The 17737-nt window shown below is 47.1% G+C and overlaps 1 protein-coding gene across 5 annotated transcripts in view; it reads left to right on the forward strand.

Annotated features, from left to right (window-relative positions):
• SRGAP3 (SLIT-ROBO Rho GTPase activating protein 3) overlaps window positions 1-17737 on the forward strand; it is a 259881-nt gene that overhangs the window by 187138 nt on the left and 55006 nt on the right. For all 5 annotated transcript variants that reach the window (XR_010747260.1, XM_066352028.1, XM_066352029.1 and 2 more), the window contains exons 6-10: window positions 1738-1866; window positions 3658-3879; window positions 5864-5965; window positions 8440-8637; window positions 15198-15282. Coding sequence is in view for 4 of the 5 variants with exons in the window: in XM_066352028.1 (XP_066208125.1) it covers window positions 1738-1866; window positions 3658-3879; window positions 5864-5965; window positions 8440-8637; window positions 15198-15282 (736 nt within the window). In the remaining variant the exon portion in view is untranslated. The remainder of the gene's footprint in view (window positions 1-1737; window positions 1867-3657; window positions 3880-5863; window positions 5966-8439; window positions 8638-15197; window positions 15283-17737) is intronic.

A 17737-nucleotide genomic window follows, 5' to 3' on the forward strand; every position in this document is an offset into this window, starting at 1 on the left:
TGGGAGTTGATGCTTCTAGCTCCTCCTTACCTTCTTTCTCTCTCTCTCTCTCTCCCCCTCTCTGTCTCTCTCGCTCCCTTTCTCTCTCCTCTCTAAAATGAATTAAAATTTTTTTTTTTAAAAAGTGCTTTTGGCCCTGGCTGGTTGGCTCAGTGGTAGAGCATCGGCCTGGCGTGCAGGGGACCCGGGTTCGATTCCCGGCCAGGGCACATAGGAGAAGCGCCCATTTGCTTCTCCACCCCCCCTTCTTCCTCCCCCCCTTCTTCCTCTCTGTCTCTCTCTTCCCCTCCCGCAGCCAAGGCTCCATTGGAGCAAAGATGGCCCGGGCGCTGGGGATGGCTCCTTGGCCTCTGCCCCAGGCGGCAGAGCAATGCCCCGGAGGGGCAGAGCATCGCCCCCTGGTGGGCAGAGCATCGCCCCTGGTGGGCATGCTGGGTGGATCCCAGTCGGGTGCATGCGGGAGTCTGTCTGACTATCTCTCCCCATTTCCAGCTTCAGAAAAATACAAAAAAAAAAAAAAGTGCTTTTGAAGAAAAATGGAGCAATCAGAATGCTCTTCAGTAGGTTAATGGATAAATAGATTGTGGTATATCCAGACAATGGAATATTGACTAAATATTTAGGATCCAAAATGAAATGAGCAAGCAAGGCATGAAAAGATATGGAGGCACTTTAAAATGCATGTGGCTCAGTGAAAGAATCCAATTTGGAAAGGCTACATGCTGTATGATTTCGACTATATGACATTCTGGAAAAGGCCAAACTGTGGAGACAATAAAAAAATGAGAAGTTGTCAGGAGTTGGAGGGAGGGAAGGACGAAAAGGCAGAGCACAGCAGGTTTTTAGGGCAGGAAACTACTTTGTATGATGTGATAATTGAGTAGACAACGCCAAGAGTGAGTCCTAAGGTGACCTATAGACTCTGGGTGATAATTATGAATGAATATACCATTCTGGTGGGGGATGTTGATAAGGGGTGAGGTTGTGCATTTATGGGTGCAGGGGCATATGGGACATGTCTGTACCTTCCTCTTGATTTTGCTGTCGACCTAAAACTGCTCTAAAAAATAAAGTCTTAAGAAATTAAATAAAAATGAAAACAATCACTAAAAATTTAATAATAAAGATTAAATAATAGTAATAATAAAAGAATAGGGCAAGGGGATAGAGTGGAAGGAGGGAGAGTGGAGATGCTGGCCACACATTTTAGACAAGGCTGCCGTCCAAATCCGACCTGACCGTGTTACCTTGGGTAAGGACCTGAGTGACATGAAGGACCAGGCCACATAGAGACTTGGAAGAATGGCCTGCCAGGCAGGGGAGCAATTAGTCTGAAGGCCTAGAGGCAGGAATGAACTTGGCCTCTTAAAGGATGAGCAAAGGAGGCTGGCAATGATGGAAAGCATGGAGGAAGAGGGGTTCGAGAGGTCGCGGAGGCCATCGTCACAGTCTGGGCCGCCATTGGGGCTGTTGAGCAGGGGCCTCAGGAGGTCCCTCAGCTCTGGCAGAGGCCAGTAACAGGCTGCTGCTTATTGAGCAGTGCTGTTGGCTGCGTGTGGACAATGTAAGGTGAGCTTTCTGAGTACAGGTGTACCCAAATCTTACTCACCTGGCATGGGGAGTCAGGTATCCTAGAGGGGTGTGGCGGACTGACTCACTGGCAGTAACATAAAGAGAGTCCCAAATCCCTGCCATCAGGGGCTCAGCTCTCACCTCTACTCTCCTTCTAACCAACAGAGGCAGGCGAAGTACTCCGAGAACAAGCTGAAGTGCACCAAGGCCAGGAACGACTACTTGCTGAACCTGGCTGCCACCAACGCAGCTATAAGCAAGTACTACATCCACGATGTCTCCGACCTGATCGATGTGAGCACCTGGAGTCTGGGACTGCATGGGCCCCGCCCCCGGGCCGCTGGTGCCAGTCATCAGCTGGAGGAGGGGCCGGCCCTGTCCTTAGCTGACATTCCAGGGTGGAGGGGAAGGGCAGTGAGCGTGTGGGGCCTGGGAGATGAGTTTCTACTTCGTGGGTGTGAGTGGGCCTGTGGCAGCCCCGGCACAGTTGGGTGGGGCGGGCATGTATTCAGTGTGTGCCCCCAAGTGCCCTCCTCTAGCCAGGCCCTTGGCTGGGTTTGGGGTACAGCAGTGATTGTCCACAGTCCACACCCCAGGGCTTTCCCAGGGTGGTACAGATGTGTTCAGCACCCCCAGGTCTAGTCTGCCAGATACACACATGCACATGAAAGAAAATAGTGAATGAGACAGAATTACAGTTGACCCTTGAACAATGAGGGGATTAGGGGTGCCGCTCTCCCCCTTCAGTCAAAAATCCATATATAACTTTTAACTGCCTTAAAACTTAACTACAGTTGTCCCTCATTTTCTGCAGATGCTGAAATCTCTTATGTAAAACGGTGGGGAACAATGCATATAGTTGGCCCTCTGCCTACATGGATTCCCAACCCTGGGTCAAAAATACTGTCTTCAGTCTATGGTTGGTGTAATCTGAGGCTGTGAAAGCTGGGATTCAGAGGGCCAGCTGCATAGTTACTGGAAGAAATCCGTGCATAAGTGGACCACACAGTTCAAACCTGAGTTGTTCAAGGCTCCACTGTACACAGACACTACTTGGGGATGTTACCACTGGAGAAATCAGGCAGTTTAAGCAAAAGGAAAACTGACTCCCGAGTACCAGCTGCATAAGACAGGCCGTCAGGACAGCGTGCTCGGAGAGAACATTGTGAGCGGTGTCGTCAGGGAGAACCTCTGTCTGTGTTGGAGCTGGGACTGTTTCTTGTGTCTGACCCCTCCCCCACAGACGGGGCTCTGGTTCAGCAGATGCTCAGTAAGGATTCCATAGCGGTGGATGGATCCTTTTCCTCTGGCCTTGGTGTGTCCCAACAGGAAGTCAGGAGGGCTGCAGGAGGGACCCTTTCTCACCGTCCCCAGGAGAGGGATCAGCTGGGCCCTGCCTGTGCCTTCCAGTGCCTGAGGCCAGACCCCCCTCTTTCTTACAACTTGCCTTTTCACTCCTTCCAGTTCTTTCTTTTTTTTTTCTTTATTTACCAAAATTTTGTTGAGCAGCTATTAGCTCTAGGTCTGAGGTGCCACAGCAGACGAGAGCCAGCGGTTTGCCTTCCTGGAGCTTACCCTGCACAACCCTGACACATTTACAGGCAACCACGATGTCACATGGCAGGTGTCACAGTGAGGGAGGTAGAGAGAGGTATGGACCTCTACAGGAGGGACATCTGACATAAACTCTGAGTGGGGAGAACACCAAGGAAGACTTCCTGGAGGAAGTAACCTCGAAACTGAAACCTGAAGGAAGGTGTTTAGGTGGAGGAGAGAGGAAGGGTATGCCAGGCAGAGAGAATGCACGTGTGAAGGCCTAGAGATGAGAAAGAATGTGGTGAATTTGGGAAGCTGAGAGAAGTTCTGCTATTACCCAAACTGTAACCCCCAGGTCCCCCTGAAGGGTTTGGCATGATTTGTGTGGTAGGATTCCAGAGTGCAGAAGGGCCCCCAGGATGAAAGATTTTCACTATGGAATGAGAGGTCATTATAAGTCAGCATGATGGGCTAGGAAATGCTAGTGGTCCCTGCCCGTCAATGTCACAGCCCTTACCTGCACCCTTCTGTTGTGTGCCTGTCTCCAAGTGCTGTGATTTGGGCTTTCATGCCAGCCTGGCCCGCACCTTCCGGACCTACCTCTCAGCTGAGTACAACCTGGAGACCTCTCGCCATGAGGGGCTGGATGTCATCGAGAACGCGGTGGACAACTTAGACTCCCGAAGTGACAAGCACACCGTCATGGACATGTACAACCAGGTCTTCTGTCCTCCTCTCAAGTTTGAGTTCCAGCCCCACATGGGGGATGAGGTAGGTTTCCCCCAGGAGTCTATGAATGAGGTGGTGTCTCAGAACATTGCCAGGAGAGGACCATTAGCCCCGTTCCACATGCAGAATGTTTATCTCAGAGTCCTGGGGTCAAGTTCTTGGTTCAAGAGCTTCCCCAGCCAAGGAGTGTACCATTAATACATTAACCTAGCTGGCTCAAGATTCCCACCTCCAGAATTTCAGGACCTTAGTGCTCCTTAAATCCTTCCCAGTTGGTCTAGAAGACTCCAAGAGAGCCGCACACCTGCATACATTGTTCCCTCGCATCACAGAGGCTGGGCCCATCACAGCCACTCTGGCCAGCATCCTCACCAGGGCACTGCCTGTCCTGCAATACAGGAGGCATATCACCACCTGAGTCCCCTTCAGTGTGTGTGCTGCTCAGAGCCTTGCGAAATTCTGCAGGAAAAAAATAGGATAAGGCATTTGTCACAGGTCCCAAAGATGTACTCTAGTTACCCAAGTTTTACAAAATCCCTCATGCAAATAGTTCCTTGAGCTTTTCTGTATTGTCCCTTCCTCTGTCTAAGGCTCAGGTCCTAGTCTTGGGACTGATGGAGCATAGCCACCAGACATCATCTCTGCCTCCCCACTCCATCCTCTCTACCGCAGGGATATGTGCACAGAACTTTCTCCCAGAGGCCGCTGCCCCCCCACCCCGCTATGTCCCACCCGAGCACCTGGGGGTTCGGGAACCCACAGCAGTAGTGCACCAGAGCCTGCCAGCCTCTGGATCTGGTGGGAGCTCGGTGGGACTGAACCTGCTGGGCAGGAAGGGACAAGGAGGTCTCCTTAGCAGATGGCATTTGCTGGACCTTCTGGATGGTTCTCCCTACTTTCTTCACTTGTAAAAAAGAGCCCTCTGTGGGGCTTCCTGAAGTGCCTGCCCCATCCCTCTGCCCTCGTGCCCAGCCCTTTTGGCCCGCCATCTGGATCTGAAAATTCTGACCACGTGGTTACCACTGGTGACTGTGAAGTGTGGGTTGCCTAGTTAGTGGTAAATAACTAGTAAATAACAGCCCTACTGTCCCTTATGATGTCAGCTGAGTCACCCCAGGCTTACACGTGGTGACAGAGCCCTGGGTGGAATGTATGTTGGGAGCACAGTGTTTCTCTCCTGTCCCTCCTCTCCCTCTCTCCCAGTCAACCTGCTGGGGAAGAAGGTCTGTGAGAGGCAGCTCGCCTCACAGTTGCCTGTCTGAAGCACCTTCCTGCCAGGGGATAGGAGCACCTGGCTGATTGTTCTCCAGTCATTGTTCTTTCCATTGGCTTCTCTTGGGGTGCTGCTTTTTTACTCCAATGTCCTGCCTGGAGATTAACTAACTAGTCTCACTTGATGAGATTATGTCAGAGCTCTTAGTAAACCCTCCAGAGTGCACAGTGTAGAACAGCGGTAGTCAATCTGGTCCCTACCGCCCACTAGTAGGAGTTCCAGCTTTCATGGTGGGCAGTAGCAGAGCAACCAAAGTATAAATAAAAAGATAGATTTAACTATAGTAAGTTGTTTTATAAAGATTTATTCTGCCAAACTTAGCGAAAATCCAACATAAAGTACTTGGTAAGTAATTATTATTATATGCTTTAACTTGCTGTAACTCTGCTTTATAAATTTCATAAAGTAAAGTTACTTCCCTACTTTATAAATCACCATTACTGTGGAACCGGTGGGCGGTTAGAAAATTTTACTACTAACAGAGATACAAAAGTGGGCAGTAGGTATAGAAAGGTTGACTACCCCTGGTGCAGAAGCATGACAGAGAGGCCACACCTTGCAATTCGAGAGGGTGGCCCCTGGTACCCGTCTGGTGTTACCAGTTATAAGCTGTGTTTCCTTTGGCTGATCACTGAAGCTCCCCCAGCCTGTTGCTGCAGCGTCTGGTAGGGACAGTGCTGAGACCTCCTGCCCTAACCGCACACAGGCGATGAGAGCGCTGGGCAACAGCAGTGGGGGCTGTCGTTTCTACAGGTGTGCCAGGTCAGCGCTCAGCAGCCCGTCCAGACAGAACTGCTCATGCGGTACCACCAGCTGCAGTCCAGACTGGCCACTCTCAAGATAGAGAATGAGGAGGTGAGTGAGCCCCTCTGCTTTTTAAGGGATTTCCTTATGAAGACACAGTTTGTCCTGGGGAGTCCACACTCGCCAAAGAACACAGAAGAAATTAGGGGTTCATCTGTAAGATGGATTGTTACATAACCATTAAAACCATGTACACCAACAATCTTTCATGGTAAGGAGGAATGCTTACAAGACATTGAGTTAAAGAAATATAAGGAGAAACTAAAACTGTATATTCAATATTATCATAACTAGAGTATATGCATATGCATATACTGCCCAGGCATAAAAAAAAGACTGGAAGGAAATACTTCAAAATGTTAATAGTGGTTATGTCTGGGTTGTGGATTATAGGGGATTCCTGTTTTCTTCTATTTCTCTATTCTCTGTAATGACTTTATGTTATTTGAATCATCAGAAACAATAATAGGTACTTTAATTTACACAATTAAATAAATAATCCCAGGCACACTAAATATGTCATAGATTCTGAGCTCCAGATAATTTCTGCCTTACCATGGCCAGCATACCTCCCATGCCACTGGTGGCGCAAGATTACCACTAGGAGGGTACAAGTGAAAATCCTGGCTGTGGTGGTTCTATTCTGATGTGGACTGATGAGGCCAGATGGGAAACAGTCTCTACCAGCCTGGGTGCCCCCATGCAGGGAAAATGTCAGCCACCTGGAGGACATGTGGGGACATGGGCAGGTCTATCACTGACAAGCGTGTTCGCAGCTGGAGATGGGGAGCCGTGATTGTGTCTTCAAGAGGGCTGTCCTGGGCAGAGAGGGCTGGTTCACTCTGTGAGCTAGGACAAATGTGAGACAGATTATCACTCAGGATGATGACAAATCAAAGCTGCCCCTGGGGGGAGGTTATATGGAGAAATATTATGTTTGTTTTTCAAACCAGAAGAGACAGAGGAGATCAGCAGAGTGTTTTCTTTATTTATTCCTGCCCTATATCTTTCCCTGAAGCATTTTAAATTGTGTACATAGAACAGTATTCAGATAATGTTAATGGAATTTATATTGGAAATCAGAACCACAGAAAGCAATGGAGCAAGTGCTCCTCTGTGTAGGCTGTCATGGTCATGAAAAATTTTGATTTGGACCTGAGCTATCTATCAGCTTCTATGTTAGAAAGAATTGATTTATTCATTTTTTTATTTGACAACTATATATGCAATGGATATTTATTCAAGTATTTCTTAAGCACATGCTATGTGCTAAACACTGTAAGTGCAGAGTAAAGTGAGTGAGCAAGACAGCCTGGTACTTCCTCTCATGGAGTTTATGTTCTAGTGAGAAAAGACAGATAATAATCAAACACACAAAAAAACAAACCAATAAATGAATGAGTATGCAAAATATTAGACAGAGAGAGGCACTAAGTTAAAACTTGTAGTCAGGGGGGCCTGATGTCACCAGGAGGTGACATTTAAGTTGAGACCTGAGTGATAAGAAAGAGACTTTGAACAACAATAATTTAACAATGAATGTAGGTGCATTTTCTTCTGGAATTGTTTTTGGAGTGATGTTCCATCAAAGTATAGGGTTCACCATTTATTTATTTATTTATTTATTTGAGACAGAGTCAGAGAGAGGGTTAGATAGGGACAGACAGACATGAATGGAGAGAGATGAGAAGCATCAATCATTAGTTTTTTGTTGTGACACCTTAGTTGTTCATTGATTGCTCTCTCATATATGCCTTGACCGTGGGGTTACAGCAGACGGAGTAACCCCTTGCTTGAGCCAGCGACCTTGGGTCAAGCTGGTGAGTTTGCTCAAACCAGATGAGCCCGTGCTCAAGCTGGTGACCTCCGGGTCTCGAACCTGGATCCTCCACATCCCAGTCTGATGCTCTATCCACTGCGCCACCACCTGGTCAGGCTAGGGTTCACCATTTAGATTCAAGTCAGTGGAGGAATATTGTGAGGTGAGGGCCCATTCAGTTCCACAAGAGAAGTTGGAATCCTGAGAGATGAGTGGACGGTGGTGTCCCAGCATCTGTTTTCCCTGAGGTTCTCTTTTCTGTCAGGCTTTTGGTTGGACTCAGGTGGCAGATAACTGGAGCGTTCATTCACTGAGGATAGCCACCCACCTTATTGAGATGTCCCCTCCCTAAAGTGTATTCCTAGTGTTTGTCTCTCCTCAAGGGATCTGCCTCCCATTGGAGGAGCTAGTTTGAGGCTATATAACCAGGTACGGGAAAACAAACCTAGAAACCCAAGTTCCTTGTTCATTACAAAATTCTCCAGGGTTCTCTCTGGCTGAAGTAATCCTATAAAATGATTTAGGTTGGGCAACCTGGGTTCTTACTTCAATCAGCTAACTGGCCTTGCTTTGCACATCGGTATAACAGGAATGACCATCTTTGTCCTGCCTGCTTCCTAGAGGCTTCATGTGGAAGAAATAAAGTAACTTTGAGGTGTCAAAGGCATTCTGAGGCTAAAAGATTTTTGTCGACATGTTTACCCAGGTGAGAAAAACCCTGGATGCCACCATGCAGACCTTACAGGACATGCTGACCGTGGAGGACTTCGATGTCTCCGACGCCTTCCAGCACAGTCGGTCGACAGAGTCTGTCAAGTCGGCTGCCTCTGAGACCTACATGAGCAAGGTCAACATCGCCAAGAGGAGAGCCAATCAACAGGAAACAGAAATGTTTTATTTTACAGTAAGTAGACCCAGAACTCTCTATCTGCTGACCTGCTGGCATTGACTTTTGGGGAGCAGCCCCAGCCAGTAGGCAACCAGCAAAACGACGTGGGTCAGTTAGACCTAGAATTCTTACAACATGCTTCTCAAATTAAGTTGCCTGGCTTGGCTTTGTGAAATGCAGAAATTAAATTCCCAGAGATAGTATCGGCATTGATCTTGAACTGACAATTATCGCAACTTCTCTGTTCTAGGAAAAAATCAGAAAGTTCACTTACTGGAGTAAAATGGTAATGGAGCCAGGTGCCAGCCCCACATGACAACCCTGAAGTTTAGTGGGTGGTTGTCTTGTTGGGTTGTCTTAAATTGGGGAGCCTGCTTTGGAAACAATGCCCTGCATGATCTGTACAAATTGCTGGTGAGTTGCCAACCCACCATGTCAAATCCCAGATGGCTAACATTTCACTCGGCCAGGGACAGGGAGGAACAATTATATCAGGGCTTTAGTTCAATATGTGTTTAGTGAACATAGAACTTGGGATATAAAGGGCCTTAAATCCTTCATCTGATGCTTGATCCTATTCAACCATGTTTCTGTCAAAAAGTCATCCAGACTCTGCTTGAACAGCCCAGAGATGAAAGTGCTCTGTTTCCTCAAACAGCCCTTTTGTTTGGCTTGTGGCTGGCTGTAGCTATTATGTTTTCCCTTATCTGTTTTCTTCAAAAATCTGCCCCACTAGGATTTATGGAACAGATCTTGATTCTGTTCTCTGGGATGATCCAAAGAGAAGTTAATTCTTACAGGACAGTCTTGGGCGTGGTTTCAGAAAGCTGAACTTTCATTTCTCCAGGCTCAACATATCTTTCAGCCCTGCCTCATAAGCTTTCCTTTTGAGTGGCTTCAGGATCCTAGTGACTTTCCTGAACAGATTCCATTTGTCAGTGCCTCTTCCACAGTGAGACTCCCAGCAGTGTGGTCTGATCAACACAGAATAGAGTTAAACTTTCACCTCTTTCCACAATAGGCGCCATGCTCTTTTTCATATGTCCTAAAATCTATTCCTTTTTAAAAATGAAGCTAAGTTAATATCAGTTAAATCTATTTCCTATGCACTGACATTGAACCAGGTCTCCTTCTAAAGGATGAGTAGGTGACATCTTGGATAGGTCTTATGTTTATCACCAGTTAGATTTCCTCTTTGATGGATTCAGTTCATGGCTCCAGACTGTAAGATCCTGATCCAGTTCAACATACAGAGGTGGGCAAATGTAGGCTTATAGTGGTTCAGATGGAAAATAATACAATAATTAATAAATAATAGTACAAGAGTAAACTTTGTGTTTCACATACTCACAACTCTAAACCTACATCTGTCCAACCCTGTATATGTTGTCTTGTCAGACCTGTGTTATCTGCAGGTTCAGTGAGCATGGCTTTCAAACTTAATATGCCACTAGGCCAATGGTTTTCAAAGTGTGTGCCAGGGTGCACTGGTGCGCCCTAGAAGATTTCCAGGTGCGCCTTATGATATTCCAGAGAAATATGTGCCTGTTGGGGACCAAAAAACCAACAGGGTTTTTGGAGTTTAGATTTTTGGGGGACAGAGGTATGGGAAATTGGCTGTAAGCTGACAGTCTGCCCAACCCCCCACCTCACTTGCCTGATTAGGTTGCAAAAGGCTATTAAGCTGTGGTGCTGGATTGTTTACACTACCCCCCATGTTCCCCGGAAAGACTGGAGGCAAGTTTCTTCCATCCTTTGTTTGGTGTAAAGTTAAGATGATATGTATGGTGGGGGTTTTGGATTGATGATTAAACATAAGAAATTGTCTCGAAGCCTTTGAATTTCTATAAAAGAAGAATATGTGGCAATATCTAAAAAAGCTTTGAATGTTTTACTACAATTTTCAACATCCTATTTATGTGAATTAGGATTTTCTACCCTCAACACAATTAAGAGTAAAAAGAGAAGAATTCTTCAAAGTGTTGACAAGGAAATGAGAGTTTGCATTTCAAATATATGCCCAAACATTGAAGAAATCGCTAGGACATATCAGGCTCATGATTCTCATAAACACAAAAATGAAAAAAACACATTCATGCCGGGACCTGCCGAATTTACTAAGTCTTAGTAAGAATGTATCTATATGTGTAAAAAGATAACTTTTTTGTCATTTTTTAAATTTTTAACCCCTCTTTTTAAGAAATCTAAAAAGCATAACTCAAAAAATGTAACATAAAAATGTTTTTTAATGTCAGAATAAATTTAATTTTGTCATATTTATTTTGTTTAATTACCTTAAAACCATGCTTGGACTTTATATTTTTTTCTCTTTTTTTTGCATTTTTTCTGAAACTGGAAACAGGGAGAGACAGTCAGACAGACTCCCGCATGCGCCCGACCGGGATCCACCCGGCACGCCCACCAGGGGCGACGCTCTGCCCACCATGGGGCGACGCTCTGCCCACCAGGGGGCGATGCTCTGCCCATCCTGGGCGTCGCCATGTTGCGACCAGAGCCACTCTAGTGCCTGAGGCAGAGGCCACAGAGCCATCCCCAGCGCCCGGGCCATCTTTGCTCCAATGGAGCCTTGGCTGCGGGAGGGGAAGACAGAGACAGAGAGGAAAGCGCAGCAGAGGGGTGGAGAAGCAAATGGGCGCTTCTCCTGTGTGCCCTGGCCAGGAATCAAACCCTGGTCCTCCGCACGCTAGGCCGACGCTCTACCACTGAGCCAACCAGCCAGGGCTATATTTTTTTCTTTAATACTTGACTTAACTATTATAACATATTTCTCAGAAATTTGTATATAGTGTGCCTACAGTTATTTGTAGGATTTTAAATGTGCCCCTACTTCAAAAAGTTTGAGAACCACTGCACTAGGCTAATATTGATCCACTAATCAGCACTTTTAGATTATGGTCATTTAACCAGTCACAAACCCACTCAATTCTTTTTTCTTTTTTCTTTTTTCTTTTTTTTTTATGCGCAAGAGAGATAGAGAGACAGGAAGGGAGAGAGATGAGAAGCATCAACTTGTAGTTGTGGCACCTTAGTTTTTCATTGATTGCTTTCACCGGGAGACTCCAGCACAGCCAATGACCTCTTGCTCAAGCCAGCAACCTTGGGCTTCAAGCCAGTGATCATGGGGTTATTTCTGTGATCTCATGCTTAAGCGCATGAGCCCGTACTCACGCCGGATGAGCCCATGCACAAGCTGGTGACCTTGGGGTTTCAAACCTGGGTCCGCAGCATCCCAGGCCAACGCTCTATCCACTGTGCCACTGCCTGGTCAGGCACAAACCAACCCAATTCTAACATTTATCTTGTGACAGACCTTTTTAGGTCCCTTGTCAAAAACCAATAGTTGACACATACCGCATTTCCTTGATCGACACTCTTTTACTTTGTTGTTTTCAAGAAAGAAAACATAGCTAGTCTTAGTGAATCTGCTGATGCCAATTTCTGAAATTCACCACTTCCACTGGGGACCTCCTCTGTCTGCAGGGAGAATTTCTGGGTTACAAAGATAAACAAGGAGTACATTTGAGTATTAGTTCACTCTGGCAGCAGAAGTAAAGGAATCAGGGTGGCAGAAGCAGAGAAAGGGGTCCAGCCTGGTTCAAGTTAGATAGAATTCACCAACGTCCATGATTAAGGGTTATCTATGTTATATATTATATATAATGTTATATTTTAATGTTAGTATTCAATTTATCAACCCCGGTTGGCTAGTATGCCTCATAACTTGATGTTGTGACATTATTTTGGTTTTTTTTTTTTTAATTTATTTTTATTCATTTTAGAGAGGAGAGGGAGAGACAGACAGACAGAGAGAGAGAGAGAGAGGAGAGACAGAGAGAGAGAAGAGGGGAGGAGCTGGAAGCATCAACTCCCATATGTGCCTTGACCAGGCAAGCCCAGGGTTTCGAACCGGCGACCTCAGCATTTCCAGGTCAATGCTTTATCCACTGCGCCACCACAGGTCAGGCTATTTTGGGTATTTTTAAGGACATAATATTCCATCAGTACAATTTGATGGCATTCTTTCCTTCCTGGGCCTTTGAAGCCTGGGAGAAGCTTGGAAGAAGTAGGCAGAGTACACGGGGCCCCAGAACCACAGGTATTAGTGAACAACCCACCAAGGCTTGAGTTATGTGTTTGGGGTTAGAGCTTCAGCTACCAGGGGCAGTGAGCCATTGTAGAGAAAATATCTGCCTAGACCTCAGCTGTGCTTTTTGTGGTGCATTCTCAAACACGTGATGACGTCAGGGGGTGTTGCTACCGGAAGCATTCAGAGAGAGCCTTGAGGTGAGTGGTTGTTAAACTGAAGTATGCATTTGAATCACATGAGAAGCTTGTCCAAAATATAGATTCCCAAATTACTTCCCTCTCCCCAGTGGGGCCCTGGAAAGGCGACCACTTTGGGTCCTCTGTGGTGTCCTCCTCGGATATAAAATGAGGGGTTAGACTCTAGTATTCCAAAGCTGGAATCTGCATTTTTACCCTCTTCCCAGCTGGGTTGGAGGCCAGGGTCCCTGCACCACACTTGGAGAAAACTGCAAGTCGACTCTCATTTTACCCTAAAGAGGCCCAGAAATGTTCAGTAATCTGCGCAAGGTCGCACACTGAGTGACTATGGCTCTGAGCTCCTGTCTCCTTCTGAGTAGAATGGGAATGACGATGCTCACCACATTTGCTGTCCAGGATTGTGGGGAGGACCAAGTGGATATGTTTGAAAATTGTCAAGTGTTCTGTAGATACAATGGGGAATGACTTAACAACCAAGGGGCAAGGTCATAGGAGCTAAGAAGGACCATGGCCAAGGTGAGGGGACACCATACCCGGAGGCAGATTAAGGTCGGTTGAGGCCCTGGATGCAAAAGAAAATATTGAGCTTCTTAAAAAAAAGAGAGATAGGGAAAATAAAAATACATGTTAACCATATTTTTAAATAAATAAAAATATTATGTACTATTTTTTTATATTATGTACTATTAATGTTAAAATTGCACATATGAAACCAAAGTTGGTGTCATTAGAAAAAAGTGTAAAGTTGGGGTTTTGCGGGGCCCTTTAGAAGTCGGGGACCAGGGCGCATGCCTGGCGCTCCCACCGTTAAATCCACCTCTGACCACAACCTTCTACCAGCCCATCCATTGCAGAATCCCACTGGGGGGAACAGGGTCAGGTGACTCCAGTCTTATCTGTGCCCAGGTCAGCCCCCACCCCAGGGGCCTTTCCCTACAGCTGTGTTCACAGGAAGATGGTGATGCTTCAGATGCTCTATTGCTAATTTCTCTGCTTCTCTGACACCCTTTCTGCCCATTCTGGCTGGGGCAATAGAATGGATTTCTTTGTGAGAAATGAGCCGGCAGATTTGGAGCAATCTCGGCCATCCCTGTGCCTTTGTTCTTGGACCTTTTGCAATTACCATTCCATCTGCTTAGAATGCTCCTTACCCAACGTACCTACACGGCCCCTTCCTCACATCCTCAGGCCTCGGCTCACTTGTCAGCTTTGCAGCCAGGTCTGCCCCAACTCCTAGTCCTCCATTTCTGCCTTATTTTCATTCCTCACCATCTGACCAATTGTGTGTTTTACTTAACTTTTTTGGTCAACTTGTTTCTCTCCTCACTCTGCTGCCTCGGCTCCACCAAGTAAGGGATTTAGCCAAATCTCTCAGCCCTTCCTATGTAGCAGGCATATAGCAGTCACTGACTGGGTGTGGACTGCACCTGCAGTGGTTCATGGTCCAGCAAAGGTGTGCCCCAGCACACAGGCTTCGGTCCTGTGTTTGGGTGTTGCAGCATGGCCGCTGCTGAGCCAAGGAAAGCCGGTACTTGTGTGGAGGTGTGGCTGAGGCCCTGCTGAACTTGGGACAGGTGGATGCGCTTCTATTCTGCATGGCCCCATCCTTCCCTACTGCCCAGAGTGCACTGTGCTTGGCCCAGCCCCTGAGCTAGAGGCAGCCCAGGGGCCTTGAGCACATCACTTCCCTTTGCCAGCCTCTCCTGTCTCATATGTGAGAAAGAAGAAAACATATCCCCCAATATAGTTGGGGTTATTTTAATAGGATCATCTCTAGGGACCTGCAGAGCCCTTTCTCCTTCAGAAGAAAGAAAGACTTGTTCCAAAGCTCCTCTCTGACAGATCCAATAAAGTGCTCCTGCCTCAGCCACGCGCCCCCAGGGAGGGTTCTATCTTCATTGCTCTTGGCCCAGAAGCACAGCGGAGCTTTGATGACTAAGGAAGCCCTCTGCTTAAGAGCACCCATACCCCTCACCTGACAAAAGCACCTTTCACTGCTCCATTCCCCCTGAGCTTGCTTTGTGTTCCCAGACCTGAGCTGAAATGCCTGGAGCCCTCATGGGACTGGGCTCCCCCCCCCCCCCCGCAGAGCTGGGGATCTGATGGAGAAGAGCCCAGGAGCAGCTGCAGGGCCCCTGTCTGCACATCGGGGTCCTTGAGGGTCACACAATCTCCTTTTGACCTCCCCAACCCAGAGGTCCATTCCAGAGGCAGAGATTGTGGGACTTGGCCCTGTAATCTGTAACGTTCTTGTGCCTTGTGTCTTACAGAAATTTAAAGAATATGTGAATGGCAGTAACCTCATCACTAAGCTGCAGGCCAAGCATGACTTGCTCAAACAGACCCTGGGCGAAGGTGAGTCGGGGGGCGGAGACCTGTGAGGAGGGGCTGTCTTGCCCACTGTGTTCTGTTAAGACAGTGGGCACTTGGCAGAATGAGGCCTGGTGCTGGGTCCACCTTCCAGGACTGAGTAGGCTGCTAGTCTATAGTCTATAGGCCTGGTACAGGTGCTAAGAGAGAGCTAGGCTGGCTGCAGAAAACAGGGGGCAAACATAGTGTTGGTTTAGGTTGTGGGGGAAAGTCTAAGGCAAAGTGATAACAGGGTCCCCAGTAGGAAGAAGGTGGAGATTCAGAGACAACAGGGGTCTACATTAATGCTTTTCAGCAGATAGTCTTTGCCGGGAATACTATTGGAGTGTCCAGGATTCTAGATCCAAAGAAGAAAAGTTCATGTGTAAGGCAGAGTTTGGCCCTTGAGGGGCTTGAGGACTAGGCTTAAAACTACCCAAAGGTTTCCAATGATAGTTGAAATAAAACCCCAACTGCTCTCATGGCATATGAGGCCTTACGTCATTTGACCTCTGCCTATTTCCCTGACCTCTACTCCCTTACTGTGCTCCAGCCACACTCAGTTCCTTTCTGCTCTTCAAAACTCATTGAACTTATTCCTGCCCCAGGACCTTTGCACATGCTATTCCCCCTTCCTGGAATGCCCTTACCCTAGATCTCAGTATGGATGACTCCTTATCCTTCAGTTGTCAGCACAGATATCACAGCTTTAGTGAGATTCTCCTTGCTACCTGACTTCAAGGAATCACCACCTCTGTCCCAATATTGTTTGATTTTCTTCATTTCACTCATTGCCATGTGAAATCACCCTATTTTTTATTTGTTCATTTGCTATTACTTTTGGTCATGTGCCCCCACTCCCCATCAGTATCATATCTTAAACCAGTGTAGGGACCCCCTTTCTTATTTTGTTCACCACTTTATGCCCAGAGCCTAGAACAGTGCCTGGCTCAGAGTTGGCACTCAATTAGTAGTCACTGAATGAATGTTGAATGGAAAGGTCACCAGAACATGAACTAGGACCCACGGTCAAGAATGGTTTACAGCAAGTCCTGGTGGCCCTGCAAACTAGTGTGAGGCTCAGCTATGATGGGAGGAGGTGACCTGGTTCCTGAAGCTGCTGGGCCCTGCCTAGAGCACATATCCAAGCAGATATCCCCCACACTCAGATATCTTCTGTGTTCTGTTTGGAGAGGGCTGCTGGCTGAAGGATGTGCTCCACCAAAAGGAAAGGAAGCATGGGGTCCAGGAAATAGGGAGCCACCACGAGAAAGATGATGATGCCAGTAGATCCTGGGATGACAGCTTGACTCAGGCCTAGAAGTCACCCGGGACTTTGGGGAGCAGAAAAAGCATTACAGGATGAGAGCTGTGCTGGGGCATGGGGCTGGCATTCATCGGCTGTCAGGGGCTTGCCATCAGTAGCATGGCCTGGCCATTCACCGGATCACTCTCTTCTCCCTGGGGACACCATCCCAGCGGCTGTGCTCAGGCCACACAGGACCTCCCTGACACTGACCACTCAACAGCTCTCAAGTGGGCTGCTGGATCTGCAGGTGCTTGGCATTTGTCAGCCACATGCTAGAGGAAATGGTGAGAAATTAAAGCAATTCCCAGCCACAAGGCACTTATAATCCAGCTGGGAGACAACTCATGAATTCATGAGATGCTAAGTAACAATAGTGTTGACACACAGGAATACTGGATGAGTTACCAAATGAACAGTTCAGACTCTGAGGGCTGCGAGTCAGGAGAGGAGGGGCTCACCATGCACCCTGGAGAGCTGGAAAGATGAATAACTAGGAATTTGGAGGAATAACCACGGCTTTATAATTAATACCAATAGAAAGCTTTCAATCAACTTTATTGACATGTAACTTGTATACAATAAGACACACCCATTTTATGTGTAGAAATCAGTTTTGATGAACGTATACACCCAGGTATAAACACTCATATCAAGATATACAACATCTCCATCATCCCAGAACTTCCCTTGTGCGCTTTTGCAGTCTCTTGTCCCATCCTCTTCCCCAAGCAAGCAACCACCGCTCTGATTGGTATCACCACAGATTAGTTTATGTGTTCCAGCTGTTAAGAGCTGGGGACCTTGGGGGATGATGGAAGTGTTCTGTATCCTGATTTGGGTGTGGTTATACAAGGGTAAATACTTCCGTTAAAACTCACTGACTAGGGCGTCTATTTACTGCCCATCCTGCCATTTTAGTATTGGGCCAGGTGTGTGGGGCCATTGAGGAGCGTGAGTAACAAAGAGGGAAACAATGATGAGAATGGAGTAAGGGAAGAGACAGAAAGTCCTTTAGGGGAGATTGGTGAGTGTGTGCTGGGGCAGTTGCCCCTATTAGCATTCAAGAGGAAGCTTGGCTTTTATGGGGTTGAGGGCTGGGGGTTGTTTCTCAGGCTGTAAAACAAGTGAATTGGTGGCTACTTACATTTTCCA

The sequence above is a fragment of the Saccopteryx leptura genome, chromosome 10, assembly GCF_036850995.1.
Source record: "Saccopteryx leptura isolate mSacLep1 chromosome 10, mSacLep1_pri_phased_curated, whole genome shotgun sequence".
In the NCBI taxonomy this organism is placed as follows: domain Eukaryota; kingdom Metazoa; phylum Chordata; class Mammalia; order Chiroptera; family Emballonuridae; genus Saccopteryx; species Saccopteryx leptura.